Here is a 25,671-nt window from a genome sequence, read left to right as displayed (position 1 = left end):
GACGTGACCTGAGGCATTTTTTCTGGGAATAGAGCCATCCACCATGAACGTACGTAGAAATTGACAAAAAAACCATTCAATTCCAAGTTTGATGTATTAATTCGACAGGTTCAAATCAAACAAAAGCATGGCAACATGTCAGATATCAATCAATTTTACAAGCTAACAATGCAGATGCAAAGTAAAACACTCAAATTCATAATAAAATCATATCGAGATCAACAATGACGTCTCATATAACACAAAATAGACCACATCTCATCCTCTTACCTTACCTTCATCACCACAAGGCATTGATCACCCACTTCTTTCTCTTCATAAATCTCTAGAGTCTAGGGAGTGAACTTAATGAATCAATGCTTACACTATTTAAATATATTTTTTTGTTAATAAAATATTAACAACAAAAAAAACATTAGAAACATTTAAATATATTTACATAAGACGGAAAAATTATTTAGTCTATTCTAATATTGATAAATTATGCTTGGACAAGTGTATCAAGACATTTATTTAGCTCAGCAACCTTCTCTCCCAATTTCCACTTCACGTCACACCAACTTAATTGGCTTTCTTTTTCATCTGCCCCATTCTTTTCCGAACTACGTAAGTTTTCTTTCTTTTTCCTCTCCTCCTCGTTGATCAACATGTTTAGAGCACTAGCTAGCAAAACACGTAATGGCCTACGACTGTTATTAATGAAGGCAAGTGGCGAAGAAATATGAACAACAAATGTTATGCTCTTTATATTTTGTGGTGCTGCCCAAAAATCAAATATAATCTTAAATTCCTCCAGAAAAAAAAAATTAATATCTTCTCGTGTAACACATTCCTAAGGGTGACCCACTCTTCTTGTCACTTGGTCCAGTATGTTTCCTTGCTTGCTTAGACATTTAAGAAGGCAAGCCCCAGATACGTAGAGCTAGGAGATACCTTTTCTTCTAAAGAGCTTACAACCGCATGTATCTTCTTAGTTCTTAACCTATACCTATCCATTCAAATATAAATCCAATTTCTTTTAACTTCAATAAATATTGGTAGTGTTAAAAGAAACAAAAACACTAGCAAAAAGATTTAAAAAAAAAAGAGATAAAATTTGTATTTGGTAGTGATATATAAGAAAAAAAAATTATTATCTCTATATCATGTTTGGTTATGATGCACAAGACAAAATAAAATATATTTTACCTTTAATATGTATTGTTATCAAACTTACATATTTAAAAAAATAATTAGATAATTTTTTTTTACTTTAGTTATGTTAAGTGTTGAAATTAATAATATTATAATTATCTTATTTATAAAACCAGGATTGACTTAACGGGTTAACCTGAGGCCTAAACTGGTCCAAGTTTAAAAATAAATAGAAAAATAATTGACTCGACCTGACCCAGTCAAAAACTCAAGTCAACCTAAGATAAAACACAGGTCAAGAACCTATTAATTTTTTTTTGTTAAAACAAGGTTGCTTTTATTATTTTTTTAAAAAATTGGGTTAGCCACGTTGATCCTCCCGACCAATGACCTTAACCTTGCATTGGGTCGACTCCCGATTTAAAATTTAAAACTATGATAATAACCACTTTTATTCATACGTTGACCCTCGTGACCCGTGACTAGGCCTTGCCCTAGTCGATTCCTAAATTAAATTTTAAAACTATGGTAATAACAACTTTTATTCTTATATTGACCCTCTTGATCAGTTACACAGGCCTTGTCTTAGGTTGACCTTCAAATCAAGTTTTTAAATTATGATAATAACCATTTTTATTTTATGTTGAACCGGGTTAACCCAATTTGACCCTCCTGACACGTGACTCGAGCCTTACCCTAGATTGATTCTCGAGTCGGGTTTTAAAACTATGATAATAACTATTTTTCTTCTTATATTAACCCGGGTCAATGGTTAACCCCACTCTTGACTCAAGCCTTGACTCAGGTCGATCCTTAAATTAAGTTTTAAAACTATAATAATAACTATTTTTATTCTTATGCTTATTCAAGTTAACCGGACTCATGACCGTTATTTGATTTAATTATAGTCATGGTATTTAATCATTTAAGACATTAAACTTAAGAAAATGCAAATTAATTAAGTATAAATCGAGGCAACAAGAATTCTTTTTTATTTTTAAGGTAACGTTTTTCAAATATTTTAAAGGAGAAAAGGGATTAAGATCTCACATCATATTTGCTAGAAAGAGATTGTAGGAAATCATATTTCCAAATAATTGGTTTATAATTGGCAGACCGCCTTTCTTGTGTCATATCAATGTCTTCAGAGTTGTTCTGGCATTGCAAAGAATTTTGCTCAACTTGCACTTGTTGGCTTGTATTCCATGATTGTTGGAAAGAGTGTGGGAGGAATCAAAGGAAACGAGAAAAAGTTTATATAAACAATGGCTGAATTTTGGTAGTTAATTAACTAACAGGGTTGGCTTGAGATACTTCAATCTTCAGACGAGTATATATAGGCAGAAAAGGACCCGCGGTGAAGAAAGTTTGATTTGATCAAGGAAAAATAGAAGAAGTTGCGTAATTTAATTCAGTCACGAATCCTCGTTTAATTTCTGCAAATGCATTGAAAAGAAGGGTAAGCGATGATCACTTGTGGCTGTTACTATTGTTGACTAATATAACATCAATCTTTACATTTAACTCATCTCACCTGCGACCCGATTATTACAAAATTAAACATTAGAAAAAATGCATTCGGGTCCATGAAAACCTTAAAAAAAACGTGAAATTAATGTATGCACAGCGTCAAATCAATGCAAAGCAGCCTGTAGGGTTTATAGCCCTTAATTACACGTACGGGGTCAGTTCTGGTGGTGGGATGGGCGACATTGATGAAGATTTCTAAATTTAATAATTGTTTTTTAAAAAAATATTAATATATTAAAAAAAATATTTTTAATATTAATATATATATTAAAATCATCTAAAAATATAAAACAATTATTTTAAAATAAAAAAAATATTTTTCAAATATACAAAAACAAAAAGGTACGAATTTGATGTAGTGTTGCAGCCATAGCATGGAAATGGAAACGAATGTCGATTCGTCATCAAACTTATTAATCATGCTAGTGCAACATGAACCATGGTCCCAAATTTTGGTTGTCATAGGCCAAGATCTAGATGCAGCTTTCTGCATAGGCTCGCAAGCATAGATTTAATAATGATAAAAATTACTATTTAATTAAAAACTAATGGATTCCATTCTTAAGAAATTAACTTGTTTACATAAAAGAGGTGATCAAAATCAACACTTCGATCATCACGGTGAGTATAACATTAGTAATTACAAAGTAGAGTTGTAGTTCATTGATCACATCATACTGATTGGAACTTTCATCGTGCGGGCCGTGAGCAGCCTGTAAGCTTGCAAGAGTTGTCTTCGAGATGAACTATTTGATTCTAGCTACTAGTGTTGTAGTAATTCGAGATGAACTATTTGATTCTAGCTACTAGTGTTGTAGTAATTCGGGATGAACTATTTGATTCTACTAGTGTTGTAGTAATTTTTATTTGATCACTTTCCTTTGTGTTTCTATTTCTAGAACGAAATATGGTGAGATATATCGCAATTGTTTAGGTCTTTTTTCCATGTGAATGTAGTAATAAAGGCTTAAATGATCTGTTATTTGAACTTCCATGCATGGCGTTGTTGTTATGATGTCAATCTCAAATGTTTAGGTCAATCTCGTGTTGCACATGACTATTGTCCCTCTCACGATCGGCAGAGAGTCTTTGGTCGTCGTCTTATTGTTCCCAAAAAAAAAAAAAAAAACCCAGTAAAGGATAGAGAATAAAATAAGTGAAGAAAAATTTAATATATATAAAAGTTTTCTTATCTTTTCTTATCATAAAAGAAATTAACTTTAAAATTTATTTTTTATTAAATACAACCTCATTATTTGAGTGATTAAATCCTTATTTGGAAGAGTAGTAAATGTTGTTTTTTAAAATGTTTTTTTATTTAGAAATACATGATGATAATATTTTTTATTTTTTAAAAATTATTTTTAATATAGCATATTGAAACAATTTAAAAATACTAAATAAATTAATTTATAACTAAATAAATTTTAAAAATATAATTAAACCACGTCAATAAACACCAACTAAATACTCACTCATCCTTGTCAATAGAAAAAAACAAATCATCATTTTTAATATAGCATATTGAAACAATTTAAAAATACTAAATAAATTAATTTATAACTAAATAAATTTTAAAAATATAATTAAACCATTAATTTATAACTAAATAAATTTTAAAAATATAATTAAACCACGTCAATAAACACCAACTAAATACTCACTCATCCTTGTCAATAGAAAAAAACAAATCATTCTTCTATTATTGAGTTTTGACTTATGGTTACCAGGAATTCAATGATTGCTTGAAACATAGAAGTAATCATTGCATCTTAATTTTTTATTTTACATTTCTAGCAAAAACCAATATTTTATATTGAGTTTGGAGTATTTATTGTAAAAAATAATAAAATCATCCTTCTATTATTGAGTTTTTTACATTAGAAAAAAAAAATAAGAGACACAATTTAAAAATTAAATTTGTTGGAAACTCACCCCTGAGATCTTGCAGTCGAAGACACGGTAAGCCTATGTATTATGTACTTGTCAGCTAGCTCGCTCACAGTTTCCTGCGCCATAAAACAAATTCCAAAAGTAATAGCTACGTATTTAATATTTTTTTTTATTTAATGTGGGTGTCCGGATCAGTTTGCGCGTATCTTGACTAATCTCACGGGCCCTGAAGTTAACGACCATATAGGTCTCTAGTGGCCATCATATAAACAACCACGGAGCTTGAACAACTTCTATAGTCCCAAACTCCAACACGTAACCTCCAGTGACTACGTATTTAATATTAATACGTTGATATGTTGATTCATCTGACAACTAAAATGAATGGATTATAGTATTAAAGCAACACACGACCATGATTAATTATTCCAAGCAAATTTTCTCCTCCAGCCATCTTAAGTTCAATAATGTTCATACCTTTACTCGAGCGAATCTTCTCTATCTGGTGCCATGGTCAACAAGTTAACATCATCCAAGCTTTGGTCATGGGAACATCGGCGGTGGTGGCTTTAACTACTGAAGGTTTCTTCTGGCTATAAAAACTTCTGTGGTCCTTGTAGGCTCAGTTTCTGGTGTCTTTCGTAAATGTTGTTTTCTCGATTAATATTGACCTTGACTACTCCAACGTGTTGCACCCTGTAGGCACCTAGGATTCAATTCAGGTCTCTTTCAGCAATGTTGGTTTCTCAATTCATTTGTCTACGTGCTAATTTGGCTTGAAAAAAGATAAATGATTGTTATTATAACCTCGTAAATGAATTCTTGAACCCAAGAAGTATGTGGATAACAAGTTTTTCATTAACTAAAAAAAATAACCAAAGAAACAAATTATATTTATCGTGAATAGCAAAATCAGATGGATACAATTCGTGTTGATCATCTTGATGAATTGGATCGGTTTTTTATGGATTCTGATACGAAACTTTTAGAGATGTATTTAAAAGTATTTTTTTTATTATTTCGTCCAACAAGAAGAGTTACTTGAACTCTATTAGTTTTTCTAGAACATTCTTTTTCTTGAATATCATTTAAATTTTTTTTGAATTTATTAGTACTTCACCAATTAATAATCCAAGATCCCAGAGCTTTATTAAAGGAGACCAACAATATTTTGAATTTAAACTTTTGTTATAATTTTCACTGACACTTAAATTAGAACTATCAATCTGATTTGAGAACAAAGATAATATTTGTTTGATATAAATATTTCATCTATATTTAGTATCATATAAAGAATAATCGTAGTGGGAATCGTAACTTCTAAATCCCTTATTTACATAATTAGAATTCTAGTTACTAGAAAATTCTTTTTTCTAATTCACTAAAAAAACAAATAATTATTATTAATCCAAAAAAGTAGATTTTTAATATCAAATATATGAAATAACCATCTTTTTTTTCATCCCTACCTAAAACTAAAAAAGTGGTATCCATGTTTAAATTATGAATGTCCAAATTGGATAACATCAAATTGAACCAATAATTTTTCATAGAGCTTTATTATCTTTATTTACATCAAAATAAATAGATGTAAATTCATGTGATAAAAAATCATTTTAATATTTTATTTCCTCTAAGAATAAGTATATAATCCAATCACTACGATTATTCTTCTTCTTCAATAATCAGAAGGCCAATTATCTATGGATTTCAAATAAGAGAATCTCCCAACATTGTTGCTTTTGCTCCTTCCTCTTTCTCGACCATCTTTCTGTGATGTGGAAAACTGATTATTAGATGAAGCTCATAAAGCTTTCTCCTCCTCGTCTTACCGATTCATTTTCTACTCTTGAACCAACAAGAACTCTGTAATCCATAAATGAAGAATTAATTAATATCCTTAATAATTCATGAAAGATAATTTAATGACCCTTTCAAATTCATCTTAATAAATTTGAATTCCATATGAAGTGCTTGAAAAGGTTACCGCTTTTTCCTAGTTGTTCCATGGTACTTCTTTTTAATGGAGCCCCAAATATCCTTGGTGCTGTCCTTACAAATAATGATTTTCATGATTGATCGCACATTTGATTCAAAATGGTCGATCTCTTCCTTCAAATCCTTCAATCACTTCCCTTTGATCTCTGTTTTTATGCATTTTTTTTATTATTGTTCCAATTGTTGGTTTTGCTATCCCATCAGAGATAACTTGCCAATACTTCCTAGATCCTAAGAAGTTCTCCATTAGCATGCTCTAGTGATCGTAATAATCATCAAAGCGAGGAATGGCTGGTTGCACAAAGTTTTTAGAAGCCATGGATTAATTTATTACAGCAGCAGCAGCAGCAGTGGTGGAAGTTGATGTTGTCGCTGCGATTGGAGGCTGTTATTGTTGCTGTTGTCATATAAAAATTGTTGTTCTTGCTGCTTCTGCGTGGAAGAGAGAACCAAGGAGGTAATTAAATTAGAGGCTTATTAAGGTTGCTGCTTCTGCGAATTCTTGAGTGTTGCTTTCGAAAATCAAAGCAGGTATTTTCAATTAGTTCTGTATGTGAAAGTGCTGCCTGGAATAAAAACACAAAACTGCTTCAAAATGATAGCAGGACTACACTTAACATAAGAGATTATTCTTTGATGCCAAATACAGCCAACCTAGAATATCTCCGCAGTCAAATGCCGATCCTTCTAATGGGAAGAGACATTTAACTAGAAATCTAGACCTCTTCAATTCAGCAATCCATTGGCCTTGAAGTATTCCACAGTTTGGTCATAGGTCTCTTCGATTCCATACTTGAAACTGAACCCCTCACTACTAAGCTTCTCTGAAGTGATGATCAGCTTGGCCTCGGAAGGGAAATCCCCACAACTGTATTTTTTTTGTTTAACAAAAAAAATAAGAGATTAAGAGGCAGTTCAGTTTTTACAAAATGGGAAATTTTGGGAGTAAAATCCTGAAGCGAGTAGCTTACTCAGTTGGGACTTGATACTGGGGGTATCGTTTGTTCAAGAACTTGGCAAGCTCAACAACACTGGTGTTAACACCACAGCATATATATCTACCAGAAGCAGATTCTTTCTCAGCTAAAAATATATGGGCGCGACAAACATCCTCTACGTGTGTAATAGAGATCGAACCTGACAGCATTTGCATACCTTTCAAACCATTTATCAGGAATTTATTCCCTGCAATTTGTTGGAACACCATAAAAAAGCCAGTTATGTTTTAATTTGAACAAAAAGGAAAACACATACAAAATGCACATATTTTAGGCTCAGGATTTCTGGCTGGTTTAGCACCTGTAATCAATGACATTGCCAGGTTTATGCTGTCGGGAATATGCGGTGTGAAAGAAGGACCAGTCATGAGACTAGGGATGACAGTAATGAGATCGATGTTATTTTCTTCAGCAAATTTCCAGGCTGCCTTCTCAGCTAGTGTCTTGGACGCAGGGTACCCCTGCATATTTCATATAATTCAGTTCAATTATGTTGGCCTACTGTATTCGATAATCAAGGATAATCTTGCTTTAGACTGTTAAGTATATCGTTAATTACCCAAGTGGGTGGTTTCTCAGAAGTTAAGAACTCAACATCAGTCCAGTTCTTCTCATCCATGACCAAACCTGTGCCATTAAGCTTATTGATTGATACAGCTGCAGCAGAGGATGTCAAAATGACCCTTTTAACTGTTTTAGCTTTTGCACAGGCTTTCAACACATTATGCACTCCTTGAATTGCTGGCTTGATCATGTCATTCTGTATTCACAGGACAAAAAATGCAAGCAACCTCAGTACCAAAAAATGCAACGAGATTATAATTTCAAGTATATGGTTACTAATATAGTTCTAATATTTTTGTACCTCTGGATCCTCAGAAGCAAAATTAACTGGGGTTGCAACATGGAAGACAAGGTCACAACATGCTATGGGAGCATTGAAGCTTTCTTCATTAGTCAAATCTGCTCCAAAAATGTTTAGGTCCCCCAAATTCTGTAGTGCTATTAGGTGAGCAATCTTCTTTTGATTGTCTGCATGCAAAAAGGACTGCGTTGTGACTGTGAAATTTGCAGTGTAGCACAAGTTCAGTTAGGGGCCCAAATAACCATATCCCTACTCTGACCTCTTATTTCAGTCTATGGACTCCATTGACTTGCTGGCAAATTTAACAACTCTAATCCTTTTGTTATGCAATTTTATACTTCCCTCAAAGACCCAAATGAGAGGTCAGAGTAGAAAGAACAGAAGCCGCTGATGATAAAAACTTGTGTTTATCTTTTTTTTAGATACAAAGAAGTTCGAAACTAGAGACTTCTTGAGAAAAGTAAAATATTAATACGAGATGAGTTAAATCGTAATCTGTAAATACACTAAGTTTAGACTTGCGATACAGGATCTAGTCTGATGACCAGATCAGTCCATTCAGAATCTGGCCTGACTTGTGATTAAGTTAATTGAGTTAGTTTAACTCAATCAAAATCTAATTTAATTTAAAAAAAAAATTAATTAATCTAGATTAATTCATTCAACTTGTAAGTCAGACTTTTCGACCCCAAATTAGATTTGATAACTAATGCACTACACACAAACAACAAATTAAAGAAATATTAGGACAAAATCTCATATATCTTCAAGGAGTTTGGCAAGAAAAGAGAGAGAAGATCGAGAAACAAAGGGCAAGCAGGAGAAGAGAAACAAGAAGAGAAAACGTAGCATCAACCTGGATCCCTGACTGTTGTGTTAACTGCATAGCCTTTCTCAAGCAACAGCTTGATAAGCAAAGATGCCACAAACCCTGTGCCGCCTATCACACAAGCTGTATTTTTCTTGGTCTGGGATGCCATGCTTGACGAGAAGATATGGATCATATGAGAATTCTTTCTTGCAAGGTTAAATATGAATTTAATTTGATTTAATTCTTCCATAGGAGGGTGCATTAATTTATATAGACGTTTCAATTAATGCTAGGCAGAAGGTAAGCCCGTTACCTCCACCTACAACTCAAACCAAGAGCTCATCTGTCCACTTGAAAAATAAAATAAACTTCTTGAGGACTCATTTATTTGCTAAAAAGTAATTTTTTTTAAAAAAATAAATTATGAGAAAGTGAATTATTTTTTTATATTTGGTAGTATAATGGAAAAAAAGTTGGAAAACACTTTCCAGTATTTAGTTATGTCATGAAAAATAAGCTGGAAAATAACTTATTAATATTTTATTTTTTTTAAGTTTATTAAATAATGAGGAAAAAATCTTACAAATTAAAAAGTTGAATGAGAATGAAATTGAAAAAAAAATAATTTCATAAATTATCTTAAATAAAATAAATAATAATCAAAATAATAAAGATCAAATCTAGAAAATTAAAAAAATTAAAAGATGAAGAAATTAAAATAATAATAATTAACATTTCATAAATTATTTCAAATAAAATAAGTAACAATCAAAAAAATGAGGACTAAATTTGATAGATTAAAATTTTCAATTAAAAAATAATAAGAGAAAAGCAAATAATAATTATAAAAATGAGAACCAAAGTTAATATAAAAATTAAATTTTAAGGGATGAAATTGAAAAATAAATTTTTAATATATATATATATATATATAGCAATCAAAAGTTTGAGGACCAAATTTGATATAATCAACGAATAATATGGCATTTCTAATTTTTTCACAACTTTTAGAAAGTATTTTCCGTTCAAAATAAAAGAAAAACATTTTTCTGGAAATCAAGCTAAATTTTTCATTGACTAACTTTTCTAATAGCAAACAAACACAAAAAAATTTAGAAAATAATTTTCTAAAAATTACTTTCCAAAATCAAACGCACCTAAAGCTTTGAATTTGAGAAGAATATAGCAAGATCAAGATTTAGATATGTGAGAGTCCTTATCGCATAACCTAGTGTGCTTTTAACTTCTTACTGTAAGAATATATTCTAATTAAATAAAATAATAAATACTAATATTCACAAGAGATAATAATTTTTAATTTTTTCATAATTTTCGAAAAGTATTTCCGTGTATATATATATATATATATGGTAAGAAAGTAGGTTATCATCTGTCCAGCTACCACACAAAGCGTGGCATATCCATGAGAGGTTAGGTGCACACTTATAGCACAAATGAATTTGTTGCCCTGCACTGCATTATTCAAAGAAGCAAAATATTCTGTGTTCAATGATAAATAATAGGCATAAGGATTATACCTTTTATCAAACACCTTGTGAATGAAAAATTGTTAGCAACTTTGATTCTAACAATTCATCCATTTATCAATAACCATGAAGTTATTCTTTCTAAGCCCTAAATACATATCTATAAGACCTAACTAAGGCTCAACCCGACTTAGGTTTGGGTTGGGAGTCGGATGGGTTGTCTATAGATTGACAGGTTAACCTAAATTATCATTTAAAAATAAAAAAGACATCATTTCAAAATTTTTCTTTTAAGAAATGAAGTTGTTTCGGTAAAATAAAAAAAAAAAAAAACAATAACAACAACAAATAATCGATGGCAAGCAATTGAGGTAACAACCAACCCAGCACAGGTTTTACAACTATAACTATGCCTAAATAATACTAGAATTCAAACCTAGAACTAAGCCCACTTATCAACCCAAGCCAACACAACAGGATTCATGTTGGGGTGATGAGCTGTTGGCCTTATATGTCGAGGTTAAAGGTATTTTTATTTATCAAATCAAATATTCAGTCGAATTCATGTTATTATATGTATTTATCCAATCTCAAATAGTTGTATCCTATCATTACGCATTGTGAATGACCAAGCCAAGAGAAAAAAAAAACGATAAAGGGCCAGATTCTGACACGGGAAATGACGGGAAGAGGAATTTGATATTTTGATGAGCTAAAAATCAGCAGACATCTTACATTAGAACATGCACGATTGAGACATGCATGCAACATATGATCAGTCTCACACATTTAGCATTACTGACATAGATATCACAAAGTAGGAAGACATAACATATCAAGTTCCAGCTTACAACAGGGAAAATGCTGTCCGTTCGCAAAACAACAGTTCAGAAGAGAAAGTATGAGGAGCCAAGAGCAGAAGCTTGTCTTCTACCCATGTTGTGGCCGCCTCGGAGGCATTCTAGACCAATTACTTGAGAATGATCCACAAAGAGGTTCACCTGAGAAAGAATACATGCCATTAGCAACAGTTATATCAAAGTTTGATGCTTGATTTCACCATAAGATTAAGGAGAGACGGAGGAATATTACCTTTGGGCCATAACGTTTGATAAACCAGTCTGCAGTTTTTGTATTTGATGCTTCAAACATGGTCTTCTCAAGACCTAGTCGTCCAATTACTTTTGCAACTATATCTGCTCTCAGAGAATCAACATCCTTGCAGATGTCGTCTGCATCAATCATAATCATGTCTGCCCCAGCCTCTAAGCATCTCTCGGCCATGTTAATCAGGAGATTAACATCTTCAACCAGTTCTGTGAAACAAAGATATAGATCCTTATAAGCTTGGATGCAATGGTCACATTTCTGTTACACGCATATTTCAACTCTAGCCCAAGCATCCTTAGAAATAATGCATGCTTCTCTGAATTCAAGTGCTTCAACATCTTGTTGTCACTTGCACCACCATTTACTAGGGCATACACTAGTTTTTTTCCATAATTGTTTGAACAACTGTGTTTTAATGAGCAGTCATTAACTAATCCATTACCTCCCAAATTATGGCAATTTCTTTCCACCATCAAGATCTCTCTGATGGTAGTTGGATTTCCACAAACAGTGTTCAACACTTCTTTAAATCTGAATGATGCCAATTTCATAAAGAAAAATTGATAATCAAAGCCTTCAACGGTTTGTAACCATGAAAATCACAAACATGTGCATGAGCATAGCAGTAATTGCTTATTAAATTAAACTTAGAACATTGACTGATTGGAGTATCACATCAATGCCTTCAACTGTTTAACATATATTATGATACTGAGAACCTTAATTTGACCATTGGCTACAGTAATGACTCAGTGGATGGCAAATGCTTTACACATTCAATCAGCAGTATCCTGCATTACATTTCCAATTAATCAAGTGGAGAGATTCTGAAAATACTTTAGGCTTATTTTTTATATCCATGGATCAATTATCCATTTGAGCTAGATATCTAACTATAGCTCAGCCTGCATATCCTGCAACTGAATGGCAATATATGACTTGAGAGTTTCGGATGCACTGTGTTCCCTAGTTCATCAGCCATTATGCTATACTTATATCCCTCCATTTTCACGCAATGTATTTCCAAAGAAAACAAACAAGAAGCTAATTGCTGCTTCCTTACCAGAGCTTCGAGGTGTTGGGGGTACATAAGCCCCAAATGCTCTATGCCCACCAATCGGAATGTCTGACCTGTTAAACTTGACTGCAAATTGAGGCTTGGCTTTCAAACCACCACTCTTAATCAAGCGCACGTATCTCAAAAGTGTTTCTTCAGGAACTCCAAGCGATCCCACATTCAGCTCAATTGTGTCAAACCCCATACTTTTACATTCCTAAAGAGCATCACAGTAGCAAAACCAAATCACTGTCCAATAAAACATTATAAAACAATTATAAATGTGTGTGCACGCACACGTGTTATAATCAATCTCTCTTCTCTCCCTCACCTCAACATACTCTTTGAAAGCCGTTGGACCTTTATGAAGCAAATGCTCAGCCCAATCACCGGTACTAACATACACATCATGTTTGTGGGCCATGTCAACCACTTCTTTAATAAAAGACTTAGGCATCAAACTATGAGAACCTCCAGAGAATTTCAGTCCATCAACAAACTGCCCCATTGTCTCAAAAACATCCTGCCAAGCTCTGTGTGAGTATGCATAAGTAGAAGCAAAGTAGAGACTCAAATTCCATGACTTTACATAGTTAGACTTCTCCAATAAGCATTCTACGAAAAACAAAATGATGGCATTGCAGAAACACCCCTTAGAACAAATCGTAACAAAATGCTCAAAACTAATTTTCAATTCTTAACTTGCAAATCTTTCTCGATATTTCTCACTTTTGAAGTTCCTAGCTAGACTTAGTAATTTTCAAATTATTATTGCTCTAACTCTATTTGGGTCAATCAAGAAACACTTCAAATGATTCTCTATCACCCTAAAATTAACACATCCCCTCGGGGGAAAAAAAGATTCCTAACAAAAAGCCACAGCATATTGTTAAACTACATCAAACACATGGTGATTCCTAGCAAAAACACACAGAGCTAGCATTTCATTTCCTTAAATTCAGTCAATAATAAGTTAGTCCACCAAATGACAAGATGGACATCCATCAAAATCAAAGAGCTAACTGAGACTGTGATAAAAGTGTTTTTTAAGAGCTATTTGATAAAGCATTCGGAACGGTGTTTTTCAAAACATTTTAAAAATAACTAAAAAAAAATATAAGAAAGATGTGTCAAACATACAAAAAAAAAAAAAAAAAAACTTTGCAAGTTAAAAGACGAGGGAAAAAAATGGTAGATTCTTTAAACATACTTGAAGCATGTTCTGGCTTAAAAGAGTATACTGAGGGCCTCTCATCTCTGTAACTCCAAATCTACGAGGCTTCTCTGGTCGATCTTCGTCTTCCTCGAAGCTCTTCCATTGGTAATACACTGAGGATGATGACATCTTCCCTTCTCCTTTCCCTTCCCCTTACTGTTGTGAAGCAAAAGAAACTCTGTTTCCTATTATTCTTCCTTGCTCTCTCAGGAGAAGTGTCCGGCTTCTTCTAGAGAGAAAAGGCGGAAACTTGATTTGTGATCAATTCTCTGTGCAAGACTCCCACAGACTGACAAGTGTAGAACTGATGTGACAGCAATCCAATCCATGTCTGGACTTCACTTTTTTGGACAAACCTCAAAAGAGTCCTCAAGCTATAATCTCAATCTTAATTAGATCTCTAACTTATTTGTTGTCTTGATTAGATCCTCAATATATTAAAAAATTTCAATGAGATCCTTTTTTAGTTTAAGTTAACATACTTGTTAATTACTTTAAATTTAAATTTAGATTTATATGATTTCTTTTTTATTTTTATTACAAAATCCATCAATTTACATAAATTTATCTCAAAATAGTTTTAATTAAATATATATATATTTTAAAATTTATTTTTTAAACCCGTAATTAAAAATATTTTTCTTAAACTTACTTTTATAAGAATGATTGAGATATTACTATTATGTTAGGGTGAAGTTGAGGACATTGATACCATTATCCTTAATTTTTCTTTTATTTTTTATCAATCTTTTTCTTTATAGTAATTCTTCAATTCTTTGTGTTTGTTTTGGATTTTTTTAAAAAAATATTAGTTAATTATAATTTGATTAAATTCATATATTTAAATATGTGAGGAAAAAAGGAAGACAAGTGGTTATTATACTATGTAGTTTTGTAATTGTAAAAATAAAATAAAAAATATTTTTTTCTTAAGCGTAAATAAAAATGAAACGTTGCTTCATTTTTTTATATATAAATAAATTTTATTACACATTCAATCTTATTAATACTAATATTATTTTAACCTTTTAATTTAATTTATATAAAAGATTAAGGATTACTTAAAAGCACAGCAACAAATAAAGATAAAACACCTAGTCACATCCTTTTTTAGTCATTTTCTTTTTTTTTCTCACATTTTGTTCTACATTACCTTAAAAAATACTTAAAATACAACAATATATATATATATATATATATATATATATATATATATATATATATATATATTCAAAAGATATAGATTGATTTGTAAACTTCATGGCATTGTGTTATTTTTTTAAAATATTTTTCACTTAAAAAACATTAAATTGATGTTTTTTTTAATGATTTTAATATAATAATATTAAAAATATATAAAAATATATATTATTTTGATATATTTTTAATTGAAAAGTACTTTGCACCATAAAAATACCAAATATACACTTAATTATAAAGATAATTGAGTTCTTTTGGGAATTACATATAAAATATTGTGAAATTTTAAATCATAGGAAAAAGATTGGAACATTGATGTATGGATCTATATGGACAACGCATAAATTATTCTTGAACTTCACATGAATGAGAGGCTTTTCACCATAACCTCAAGTTCTTTTCCTTTTGAAATAGATCTAGAACATCACTTTTAGTATTGTGTGAGTTAGGATTTCGAGGTAGGATCTCTTCTTAGTTGTCCTGCGTGCACATCAATGCTAATATACCTTGCTGGTGATGCCTCAACTTTCCTTGTCTCCCATGAAAAGAATCAGAATTTGGAAAGAAGCAGCAAAAGAAAGAATAAAGAGAAATGTCGAGACAAAAGAAACTTTTTCACTCATAACTCACAGCTAATCCTTCTCATATCTATTGCTAATCTCAACTTTATTCTTATTATGCCTTTCATGAAGCTTGCTTATAAAGAAAGACAAATTCCTTATAAAGATTTCCCCTGCCTGTCTTCTCCTTGTTCACAAGCTTCTTTAAAACTGTCACCTCTTGTCAATCTTGAAAAGAAAAATGGCCAAAAACATTGGCTTTCTGGTTTGTCTCTTAATCATGGCATTGGATGTTGTTGCTGGCATACTTGGGATTGAAGCTGAGATGGCTCAAAACAAGGTAAACCAGTTCGGATTTGAATCCAAACCTTGTATCAATTTCTCCTTCAGCTTTTGGTTTCTGATCATTTCTTCATTTGGGTGGTCTTAATTCAGGTGAAGCATTTAAAGATGTGGATTTTTGACTGTAGAGACCCAAGTCATCAAGCTTTCAAGCTAGGCTTGGCTGCGGTGATACTTCTTTCCCTTGCTCATGTCGTTGCTACCTTGCTTGGTGGCTGCACTTGCATGTGCTCCAAGGAAGAATTCAACAAGGCATCTGCTAACAAGCAACTAGCTGTCGCTTCCCTTTTCTTCTCATGGTATGTACTGTCAAAACAACAAAACCTACACACTGCACAAACTCAAAACTTGATTCTGACATACACATACTTCTGTTCTGAGCATATCAGGATTATACTGGCAATTGGGTTCTCATTGCTGATCATAGGGACAATGGCGAACTCAAAATCAAGAAAATTATGTGGACTATCACATAATCGTGTTCTGTCAATTGGAGGCATTCTGTGTTTTGTTCATGGACTCTTCACAGTTTCCTATTATGTATCCGCCACTGCTACAGCCAGAGACAATTCTCGGCATCATGACCGTAATGCAACTCAAGCTTAGCCTATTAATTTCCAGTTTTCTTTAATTTGATCAGATCCCTCTTCTAGTCCTCCTCAATTGGATTGCATTCTTCATTCAACTTATAATCATGTAATAAGATTTTAAGCTTTTTCTTAATGAGTTACCATTTGATTAACTTCTTGGACGCTAGAGTGTGTTATATTCCTTTTCCTGGTTAGATTCAGAATCACGAATCGAGTCAAAAGATCAATGCAAATCTCTATTAGTTCATTTTTCAAGTCATGATGAGATTCTATCATGTTAATTAAGCTTCATAATTCCCAGCCAATAAAGATTTAAAACTCATATTTAGAAATGTTTCATCATTTTTATCCCTTTTTCATCGTTATTAAAGCTGACTCAATTAAACACAAACAATTCAGCTAATCAATTCACAACGTGATTACTCAAATCAAACCCAGTTAAAATTTAATTTTACTATATATATATATATATATATATTCAAAACAACATCATTTTATTTTTTTTATAAAAAAAATTAAAAATATATGATTTTAATTAACCAAAATTATCTCAGCAACGTTTAACCTAGCTTTAGGCCAAACCAAATAAAGATTAATAACTTTTTTTTTTCTTTTGATACAAAATGAAGATCCTACTCAAAACCTTTTGGATAATAAAAATAAATAATATAAATTCAATTACAACACTATTTCAACATGGTCAATCATATAACTACTCCACCAACTAATCACGAAACTTCTCAAGACACAAAGAAGAAAATAAATACCATATTTCATTTAAGAAATCAAACAAATTACTTCTAATTAACATCAAATCAAGCTATTTTCACTAAAAACTAGTACTAATCCATGATAAAAACCACAAAAATAACAAATTAAAAACATGCTAAAACATAAAGCAAATTTATGATGTACCTAAACATATATAACTATTCCCCACAATAGTATAATTATCATTTTACCCTTTCTAAAAAAATCAATCAACTAGCTATTAGGGACAGTATAGTCTTTTTCAAAGTTCATTAGTCATTTTCATATTGATCGGGGGTAAATCAATCTTTTTAACTTTTTCAAACATAACAAAATGATTAAATTACCTTTAAAAACATAATTTATTCAATTGACATCTAGGGTTTTTTTTTTACTTTTTACTTTTTTAACATAGTAAAATTATTAAATTACTATTAAAAGCAAAAAAAATTTAACTGATATTTAGGGTCTTTTTTGTATTTTCATCGTGATTGTTTTTACTATAATCAAGTATTAACTGATATTTAGGGTCTTTTTTGTATTTTCATCGTGATTGTTTTTACTATAATCAAGTTAACTAATAGTCAATTTAAACTTTGAATAAATATAAAATATAATTTAAAAACAAAAACTTGTTAACGCATAATGCATCCACTGCTCTAAAGTTCTAAAGTGATGCATGCGGAGCGTTACAACCACCAAAGATGCCAATAATATGGTTTGCATAATCTCAATGACCTATTTATTCCTAGGTGATACATGTGACCAACAGAGCTCCAATTTAGTGTCAATAGCCTTTCTTTTTTGTCTTTCTTTTCTCTTCTTTTATATACTCCTCAATTTTCACGTTTGACCTTTCAAATTCTCAAAGTAACTCTTCAATTTATTTTTCCTTTAAATTTGATCTATATTCATTTGATTACTATTTACTTTATTTAAAATAATTTGTAAAATTAAAAAAACAATTTCATTCACTTTCAATTTATTTCATCCATCAAATTTCAAAGCACCCCCTTGAATTTGTTTTATCTTCAAATTTAGTCAATATTCTTTTAATTACTATTTGTTTAATTTTGAATAATTTATAGAATTAGAAATATTTTTTTAGTTTCGTCCCTCTTTAATTTTTTAACCTTCCAAATTTGGTTCCTATTTTTTTTATTGTTGTTTGTTTTATTTGGGATAATTTTTATTTTTTTTTATCCTTCTTCAGTTTGTTTTCCTATCAAATGTGATTCTCATTCTTTTAATCATTGCTATATTTTTATTTTGAATTTTATATTTTTTTTATTTCATCCTTGTATATTAAATTAGTTGATAATTGAGCTTCTTAGTTGAATATAAATCTAGGATTTTATGGGCTACAAGTTTTAGAGATCTTTTCTTAGCTTTATCCTTTAACATTTATTCAATTTGATACTAGATTTTGTTATATTTATTTATTTACTTTTTGTAGAATTTTACACTATTTTTAAAATAACCTGGATTATCTTGGGTCTTTTTATTTGTCATTCTTTGTTAAATTTCTTTTTGTTGCTAATTTCTTAAACGAATGTTTTCTTTCTGATCTCATCCTTCAATATTTGAAATAATTTTTTTAATAATTTATAAAATTAAAACTCTTTTTCAATCTCATCCCCCTTAAATTTTTTAATCTTTCAAAATTAGTCCTTATTATTTTGATTGTTATTTTTTTATTTAAATTTTTCTAATTGTTTTTTTTTTTACAATTTCATTCTCCTTTGAGTTTTTTTCCTATCAAATATGATCCTTATTCTTTTTATTGCTATTTTATTTACTTTGAAAAGAATTTAAATTAATATTTTTTTTCAGTTTTATTTTTCAATATTAAATTAGCTAAGAATTAAGCTTCTTGATTGAGTTTAGATCTAGGATTTCACGAGTTGCGAGTTTTAAAGATTAATCGAGATTTAGGAGGTTCGCCCGAGTTCGCTTTGTTTTTTTTTCAATTCTTTAAGCTCGTGTTGTTTCAGTTTTGTCCTTATGCATTTATTCAATTAGAGACCGAGACCCATTATTTTTTATTTATTTTTTTTTGTATATTTTTTTCTCTGAATTTGAAAATGACCCAAGTTATCTTAGGTTTTTCTATTTGTAGTTCTTTGTTAAATTTTCTTTCGCTATTTTTTTAATTTGATTTCATTTCATCCTTCAATATTAACATGGTTGAAAATTAAGTTTCTTGGTCCAGCTCGGGTTGAGGATTTCATTGATTACGAGTTTAAGACATTAGTCCAGGTCTAGAAGGTTCATCCATGTTTGCTTGGTTTCTTGTCATTTTTTTAAATTTATGTTTTTTTCAATTTCATCATTTATATTATTAGTGATCAAACTTTTTTCTTTCTTTATCTACTTTCTATAGGATTTTTTTTTTATGAAATTTCAAACTGACCTGGATTATCTCGAGTCTTTTTATTTGTTGTTTTTTATTGGATTTATTTTGGAAAATTTTTTAGATTAATATTTTTTTCCAACTTTATTTTTCAACATTATATATCTTGGGACTAAATTTTCTTTTTGATTCCATCCTTCAAGGTTGATGGTTTTTTAATATTTGAATTTGTGATTTTTTTCAATTTCCTTTCTCCCATCACTTAGAAATAGGACTTTGTGGGTTGGCTCTTTTTTTTTTGGGTTGCTTTTTTCAAATTTAATATTGTTTGTTTTTTGTTCTTCAACATTAGGTTGTTTTAGAATTGAGCTTTGCAATGTTTCTCTGTTTGCCTTTCAGTGGGTTATCTCATTCACATGATTTGGGTTGTAGAATTTAGTTTATTGTGTATTTTTTTGGTATTTTTTATATTGATATTCTTTTAGATTTCATCGTTCTACATTATATTTTTTAGAATTAGACTTCAATTTTTTTTTTCTATTGGTTTATTCTTTGACCTTTTTTTTTTTCAGGTTACCATAATTTTTTTTTAAGTTGATTTATTTACTATTATTATCTATTTTTTATTATTTAATTAAATAATACCATTATTTTTTTCTCAATCAAATCTACACCCCAAGTTTTTTTTTAAAAATACACTTGCACAGAACTAGTTTTTTTTTCCTGATAAAAAAATGTTATGGCATGCAGCCTAGCAGGTAAACAAAACTAGTGAAACCCTAGTGTGATTACACATCGTTTGGCGAAAGAACTAGTAGGAAATTGTGAATCCCTATTTAATTGTGAGAAAGGAGAGTGCATTAATTAAGCCAAATGATTAGAATTCGACTGGGTTTGAAAATATCTAAAGGCGGACATTTCTCTCTATTAATCTTTTGTGGAAGGTGCACGTAAGTTTCTATAAGAGTTTTTTTTTTTTTTTTTTCCCATGTTCTTATGAATACAAATATATTAATTGAAATTATATCTCTTAATGTCATGTTAGGGACTGCTATTTTCGTTGTATTCTAGTTCGGAATATTATGGTAAAGCAACTCCATGGATGTCTACAAACATATTGATCGTTATACATATAATAATTACGTAGATATTATCTTCTTGTTTTGAAGGCTTGCTTATCATTTTGTTGAAGTTAATTTTTCATGGAAACTCTCTTGTTACGTTGCTGTCACTGTTCAGTTCTGTAGCTAGTCTTTCAAGAACTCTCTTCCATTCCAAACCTGTTTTTTTCCTTCTTCGACAGCAGGCCTCCTATTGCTAGGATAGCAAGTGGCAACCCCTCACACTTCTTCAAGATATTTCGAGACATCTCTTCGAGTTCTGGAGGGAAAACAGTCTTATGTTCTCCTCTAAAGGCTTCCGGTCAAAGAACCATCTCAACTCAATAGTTTAAATTGTTAGATGAGATCCCATAATATGATTTATATTATTTTCTAACATACCCTCTCAAGTGAAAGCCCTTTAGGTTTGAAACTTGTACAGACTCACTTTACCTTGTGCTTAATTTTTATCAAATAAATAATGATTATGAGATTCAAACTCGTGACTGTTTAATCATTTTAAGGCTCTGATACCATGTCAAAAAACCATCTTAACCTAATAATTTAAACTATTAGATGAGATTTTAGAATATAATTTATATTATTCTCTGACATATTCAGAAGACATTCCAAGCTTCTTTCTCTGGTAAAGGTTGGAGTTGATAAACATGGCCAGTACTGTCTATAGATTCAGGCAGTTTGCTTAAACGAGTGGTGAAGATTACTCTGCTGCTACAGTTACAAAATGCATATTTTATTGTTTCCCAAGCATTTACACTCCATACATTATCGAAAACAATGACTACCTCCTTTGTTGTAGATGTTTCCATAGTGCACCAATCAATTGGAAGTCGTTCATCGATTCCAATTTCTCTGGGGCTGGTTCTTTAGTTGCCTCCAGTAAGCTTACGGGGCAACTCGTAGAAGCTCTGTGGGTGAAAATGACTTGGAAACAGTAACCCAGGAATGACAATCAAAGCATCTTCTGATGGCTTGGCTATCAAAAACTTTCTTGGCGAGGTTTGTTTTTCCCAATCCTCCCACCCAAGATACTGGTGAGCTTTTCTTCTCCTTCTACTAGCCATGAAATCAGCAGATGTTTAGGGTTCTCAATTCCCACAACAGCAGCTTCATCTATGTAAAGAGAAGCTAACCGGGGGTCATGCCATTTCTCTACCGTAGGGCTGGAGGTTGTAGCCATGTCTACTTTATTCTAAGAAAATGCATTTCTACTTTCTTCTCTCCGAAATGGCCTTTGCCCTTGCCTTAATGCTCTGTAACTGGACTGCCTGCCGATGTTGAGCCCTTAATTTACGGATGTAACGATAGGAATTGCAAAGAGAATGGATAAAACCACTTCCTTGAGGTGGTGCTGAGCGGAGCTCGAGAATGTCTTCAGCATCATAAGCCACATCTCTCACTTGTTTCACCCAAATTTGCAGTCCTTGATCACTCTCACTTCTTGCTTCTGCATCCTGAAGGAAAGATTTCATGCTGTATAAATCATCCCTTAGCTCATCGATTCCTCCCCAAGGTCCTCCTAGCAACCGAGTTTCTTGTGCTACAAAGGAAGCCAGTTTCTCTAGCACTCTCTTCATTGCTATCATGGCCATGGCTTCTTGCTCCAAGAATCACCAATCTTCTCCTTCCTCTAGCCCAAAAATTGATGAAATTTACTCACTGAAAACAACAAAACACCCTTGATTTACTTTCAAGTTTAACAATTTCTTCGGGTTTAACAAGTCTTAACAATTTCTTTCCAGCGCTCTATGTACAAGAAAGTCAGAAGTCATCGGAGTCTCTACCTATGAGATTCCAGTTTTGTTTAATTTTTTGACTGATACCCCACCTCCATTGACCTGAGAACTAATCTAAAATTACCACTACTAAATTAAATTGAAGTAAATGCTTTCTTTCATACGATAAGTTGAGTTAATTCTCTCTTTTATCTTGCAGTCATGGTCCTCCTAGGCCTTACCCTGGTAATTCTGAAAGGAATGCAGCAAGATCGCTAAAGTGTGGGTAGTTTGATCCTTTCTTTAGTCTACTTTCTCGCAGAATCATTACGATTGCTAATGTACAGTTCACTTCATGATGTTTTACTTAGAATTGCTAGATAAAATGGCTAGGAAACAATCATCATAGAAGTTCTGTTCTGTCAAACAATAATGTTCAAGTTCTTGATTCTGACTTGTTTTATGAATGCTGACAGCTACTTTCCTTTGCTTGATTATATAGAGATTGGATGTATTGCTATGAAGCTCACCGGTAGAAAAATTAACATAACTAGGTCTGCGGCCGGATTTCCTGCTTTCGCTAATTGTTTCCTTATCTGGAGCATCCATTTTATGATGATATAGTTTATGAAAGCTTGTAGAAGCACTCTTCTAGTAAAGAAACCAGATGTCATTACTATTTGATGAAGTCATTATGATCTGATATTCATGATTCTGCTTTCACGACCTATGATTTTCATGCTCCGAAAACATCATTGCCTGACAAGAGATATAGCAGTTTTTCAGTGATCTATTGCCCACAGGTTTTCTTCTAGTATGAGATTTCTTCTTGTGCTTCCATTAGTTACTAATTGGCCTTTTTATGTCAATCAATTCATCTATTTAGCATGTTCATGATTGCCCCATAAACAGAAAATGAAGGCACTACTTATTCTTTTGCACAACTAGATTTCCTTCAAAGAACATCCAAAATGAAGTGTCTCACAAAAAAAAAAAATTCACAAAAGCTGAGATCGAAATACATGAATTTCTCTTAACCAAGCTTAGCAAGAACATCATTCAGAGCAGATACAGTCTGAGCATAGTACTTCTCTGCTTCAGGGGTGCTCTTAATCTTTGCTGCATGGTCCAGCTGAAAAAGAAAAAGGCAACTCTTGAACAACTGAAAGTGTTTGATGATCGAAACAACTTAAGCTGATGGTGTTTTTAATGCTATCAAAATCAACAAAATCCAATCAAATTAATCTATTGCTCACATTGCCGATGGTATCAAAGAGCTTTCCAGTAAGTTCCTTGAGGGATTTCTTCTCATCCTTGGACTTAGCAGATATAACAGTGTTGAGATCATAACGAAGATATGAAGACTTGAGGCGAAGATCATTTTGGACATAAGGCCAAGCCTTCTTGTCAATCAAACCTTTCACACCAATAATCTCCTTAGCTGACTCCTTAGCCCTTGCTGCTGCCGCAGCTGGGGGGAGTGGTTGCAAGAAAAACCTTTCTTTCAATGGCAGGACCAAGTCTCTTGCTTCATCAGAGTTCAACGTCCCAGCTGCCACCACACCAATGTGGGTCAACATACATAGTTGGATATATTTTACAAATAGCAAAATAACCAAGGAGGATTACTAATTCATGAACTTACGTAGTCCGCCAGAAGGAGCGGGAGGAGGGCCAACTTTGATAGGGAGAGCGGCAGCAAGAACAGCTTGAACAAAAGAACCAGAAGCCAAACCAGCAGCAACAAGACCCAACATCCCCCTACGGCTAGTTTCAGGCTCAGCAGACACTTGTTGTTGGGCTTTAACAGTAAGACCAGGAAGTGCCACAGCCACACGAGCGGTGTTGCTAGGCACCTTCAACAACCTGTTTGAACCACTTAGCTGGAGGCTACCTTCAAGGACAGCCTGAGATGTTCCACGTAGGCCAGCCATTGAAGCCATTGCTTGTGCCATGTATCAAATTTTCTCTAACAAGCTCTGTGCTGCTCAATTTGATTCACTAAATATACTTTTTTGGAGAGCTGATTTTGCTTGTCAAATTTTGTGTGTGTTTGTGATGTAGATTGGTTCTCGAGCTGCCATACCTTATCTGCCCGATTTTCTACTTGGATAAGCTGGATATGGTTTTAACCAATCATTGTTGTACATGTGTAACTTGGGCTTTTGTAATTAGACATGTTGGTTTGGTCTCTACTTTGGACTAGTAGAATCATGCCGAGTGAATTCTAACAGGATTTAAATTCTACCGTTAAAATTCTTCAATCCTTGGGTTCCATTCGAGAATAATTGAAGTTAATTGGACCCAAAATTTGTCTGGTAAATGCTGTAAATCATCAATCTATTTTCTATTGGATAAAATAGTTTTTTCAACAACTTGATTTTTATTTTTAAAAATAAAATCTAAACTTAAAAAATAAACTATATTTCCATTCATAAATTATAAACTATATAATGGAGTCTAAATTTCAAATTCATGCACAAATTTATAAAAAATGCTGATAAAAATTCATTGAAAAATAAAATTACAACTCTATAAAATAAAAAAAAATAAAAAAATAAGGTGGGGATCAAATCAAATAATAGGGTGAGAAAATCCCTCACCCCTCGTCATACCAACTTCAACAAAACTGATTAGATTTTCATGCAAGTGGAAGGTAGGTAGAATAATGACAACACAAAAATCATAAGAAAAAGACACAAAAAGTTTAATGAGTGAAAAATATTGTAGATGTGAACCATGAATTCATAATTTTTTTTCTTAAAAAATAAAGAATATAATAGTTACCTTCTTAAAAGGTTTATATAACCTTTAAATAGACTATCTCTACTAGAAAATAACTAAGAATTCAAAAACATTAAGACAATAAACAAAATATCTGAATTAAAACACAGGATTTAGAAAAAAACATAAAAAAAATCATAAAATCTGTCATAGCATA

At 31.8% G+C, this 25,671-nt stretch overlaps 4 protein-coding genes and 1 pseudogene across 5 annotated transcripts; 1 reads left to right on the top strand and 4 right to left on the bottom strand.

Moving 5' to 3' along the window:
- Positions 1–7,064: 7,064 nt before the first annotated feature.
- LOC7495295 (anthocyanidin reductase ((2S)-flavan-3-ol-forming)) lies at positions 7,065–9,547 on the bottom strand. Of its 2 annotated transcripts, none has more exons than XM_024580866.2 (6): positions 9,275–9,547; positions 8,419–8,612; positions 8,113–8,313; positions 7,855–8,014; positions 7,527–7,740; positions 7,065–7,423 (listed from the first exon to the last, which is right to left on the bottom strand). In XM_024580866.2, exons 1-6 carry the CDS (start codon positions 9,489–9,491, stop codon positions 7,282–7,284), a joined length of 1,128 nt encoding a protein of 375 aa, XP_024436634.2. In that variant the 5' UTR covers positions 9,492–9,547; the 3' UTR covers positions 7,065–7,281. The 2 variants fall into 2 exon arrangements, with proteins under 2 accessions (XP_024436634.2, XP_002317270.3); XM_002317234.4 differs by having other exon boundaries at positions 8,419–8,585; positions 9,275–9,540.
- Positions 9,548–11,396: 1,849 nt separating this feature from the next.
- LOC7495296 (protein HEAT-STRESS-ASSOCIATED 32) lies at positions 11,397–14,387 on the bottom strand. The gene is made up of 5 exons (XM_002317235.4): positions 14,094–14,387; positions 13,215–13,406; positions 12,890–13,100; positions 11,809–12,032; positions 11,397–11,717 (listed from the first exon to the last, which is right to left on the bottom strand). The coding sequence occupies exons 1-5, from the start codon at positions 14,226–14,228 to the stop codon at positions 11,604–11,606; spliced, it is 876 nt and encodes a 291-aa protein (XP_002317271.2). The 5' UTR covers positions 14,229–14,387; the 3' UTR covers positions 11,397–11,603.
- A 1,603-nt stretch (positions 14,388–15,990) lies between these two features.
- On the top strand, positions 15,991–16,952 carry LOC7495297 (protein DESIGUAL 2). The gene is made up of 3 exons (XM_002316667.4): positions 15,991–16,199; positions 16,295–16,500; positions 16,591–16,952. The coding sequence occupies exons 1-3, from the start codon at positions 16,101–16,103 to the stop codon at positions 16,805–16,807; spliced, it is 522 nt and encodes a 173-aa protein (XP_002316703.2). The 5' UTR covers positions 15,991–16,100; the 3' UTR covers positions 16,808–16,952.
- Positions 16,953–21,532: 4,580 nt separating this feature from the next.
- LOC127904041 (disease resistance protein RPM1-like) lies at positions 21,533–23,495 on the bottom strand (annotated as a pseudogene).
- A 142-nt stretch (positions 23,496–23,637) lies between these two features.
- On the bottom strand, positions 23,638–24,802 carry LOC7495298 (oxygen-evolving enhancer protein 3-2, chloroplastic). Its single transcript, XM_002317237.4, has 3 exons — positions 24,376–24,802; positions 23,987–24,282; positions 23,638–23,862 (listed from the first exon to the last, which is right to left on the bottom strand). The coding sequence occupies exons 1-3, from the start codon at positions 24,683–24,685 to the stop codon at positions 23,764–23,766; spliced, it is 705 nt and encodes a 234-aa protein (XP_002317273.3). The 5' UTR covers positions 24,686–24,802; the 3' UTR covers positions 23,638–23,763.
- Between the last annotated feature and the right edge of the window lie 869 nt (positions 24,803–25,671).

Source organism: Populus trichocarpa, chromosome 11, assembly GCF_000002775.5.
Source record: "Populus trichocarpa isolate Nisqually-1 chromosome 11, P.trichocarpa_v4.1, whole genome shotgun sequence".
Taxonomy (NCBI): domain Eukaryota; kingdom Viridiplantae; phylum Streptophyta; class Magnoliopsida; order Malpighiales; family Salicaceae; genus Populus; species Populus trichocarpa.
The sequence above is the reverse complement of the archived record's forward strand: the minus strand, read 5'-3'. Positions and strand labels throughout refer to the sequence as shown.

What these genes read in the sequence shown, in the direction of transcription:
- LOC7495295 (XM_024580866.2), bottom strand. Translation starts at nt 9,491, where the DNA reads ATGCACCCTCCTATGGAAGAATTAAATCAAATTAAATTCATATTTAAC. An exon ending in CTGAGAAACCACCCACTTGG is followed by an intron (nt 8,015 to 8,112) that starts GTAATTAACGAT and finishes TGAAATATGCAG; the next exon opens with GGGTACCCTGCGTCCAAGAC. An exon ending in GGCAATGTCATTGATTACAG is followed by an intron (nt 7,741 to 7,854) that starts GTGCTAAACCAG and finishes AACAAATTGCAG; the next exon opens with GGAATAAATTCCTGATAAAT.
- LOC7495296 (XM_002317235.4), bottom strand. Translation starts at nt 14,228, where the DNA reads ATGTCATCATCCTCAGTGTATTACCAATGGAAGAGCTTCGAGGAAGAC. An exon ending in CTTTCAAAGAGTATGTTGAG is followed by an intron (nt 13,101 to 13,214) that starts GTGAGGGAGAGA and finishes GATGCTCTTTAG; the next exon opens with GAATGTAAAAGTATGGGGTT. An exon ending in CCCAACACCTCGAAGCTCTG is followed by an intron (nt 12,033 to 12,889) that starts GTAAGGAAGCAG and finishes TTTGTTTCACAG; the next exon opens with AACTGGTTGAAGATGTTAAT.
- LOC7495297 (XM_002316667.4), top strand. Translation starts at nt 16,101, where the DNA reads ATGGCCAAAAACATTGGCTTTCTGGTTTGTCTCTTAATCATGGCATTG. An exon ending in CTGAGATGGCTCAAAACAAG is followed by an intron (nt 16,200 to 16,294) that starts GTAAACCAGTTC and finishes GTCTTAATTCAG; the next exon opens with GTGAAGCATTTAAAGATGTG. An exon ending in GCTTCCCTTTTCTTCTCATG is followed by an intron (nt 16,501 to 16,590) that starts GTATGTACTGTC and finishes TGAGCATATCAG; the next exon opens with GATTATACTGGCAATTGGGT.
- LOC7495298 (XM_002317237.4), bottom strand. Translation starts at nt 24,685, where the DNA reads ATGGCACAAGCAATGGCTTCAATGGCTGGCCTACGTGGAACATCTCAG. An exon ending in CGCTCCTTCTGGCGGACTAC is followed by an intron (nt 24,283 to 24,375) that starts GTAAGTTCATGA and finishes GTGTGGTGGCAG; the next exon opens with CTGGGACGTTGAACTCTGAT. An exon ending in TCTTTGATACCATCGGCAAT is followed by an intron (nt 23,863 to 23,986) that starts GTGAGCAATAGA and finishes TTTCTTTTTCAG; the next exon opens with CTGGACCATGCAGCAAAGAT.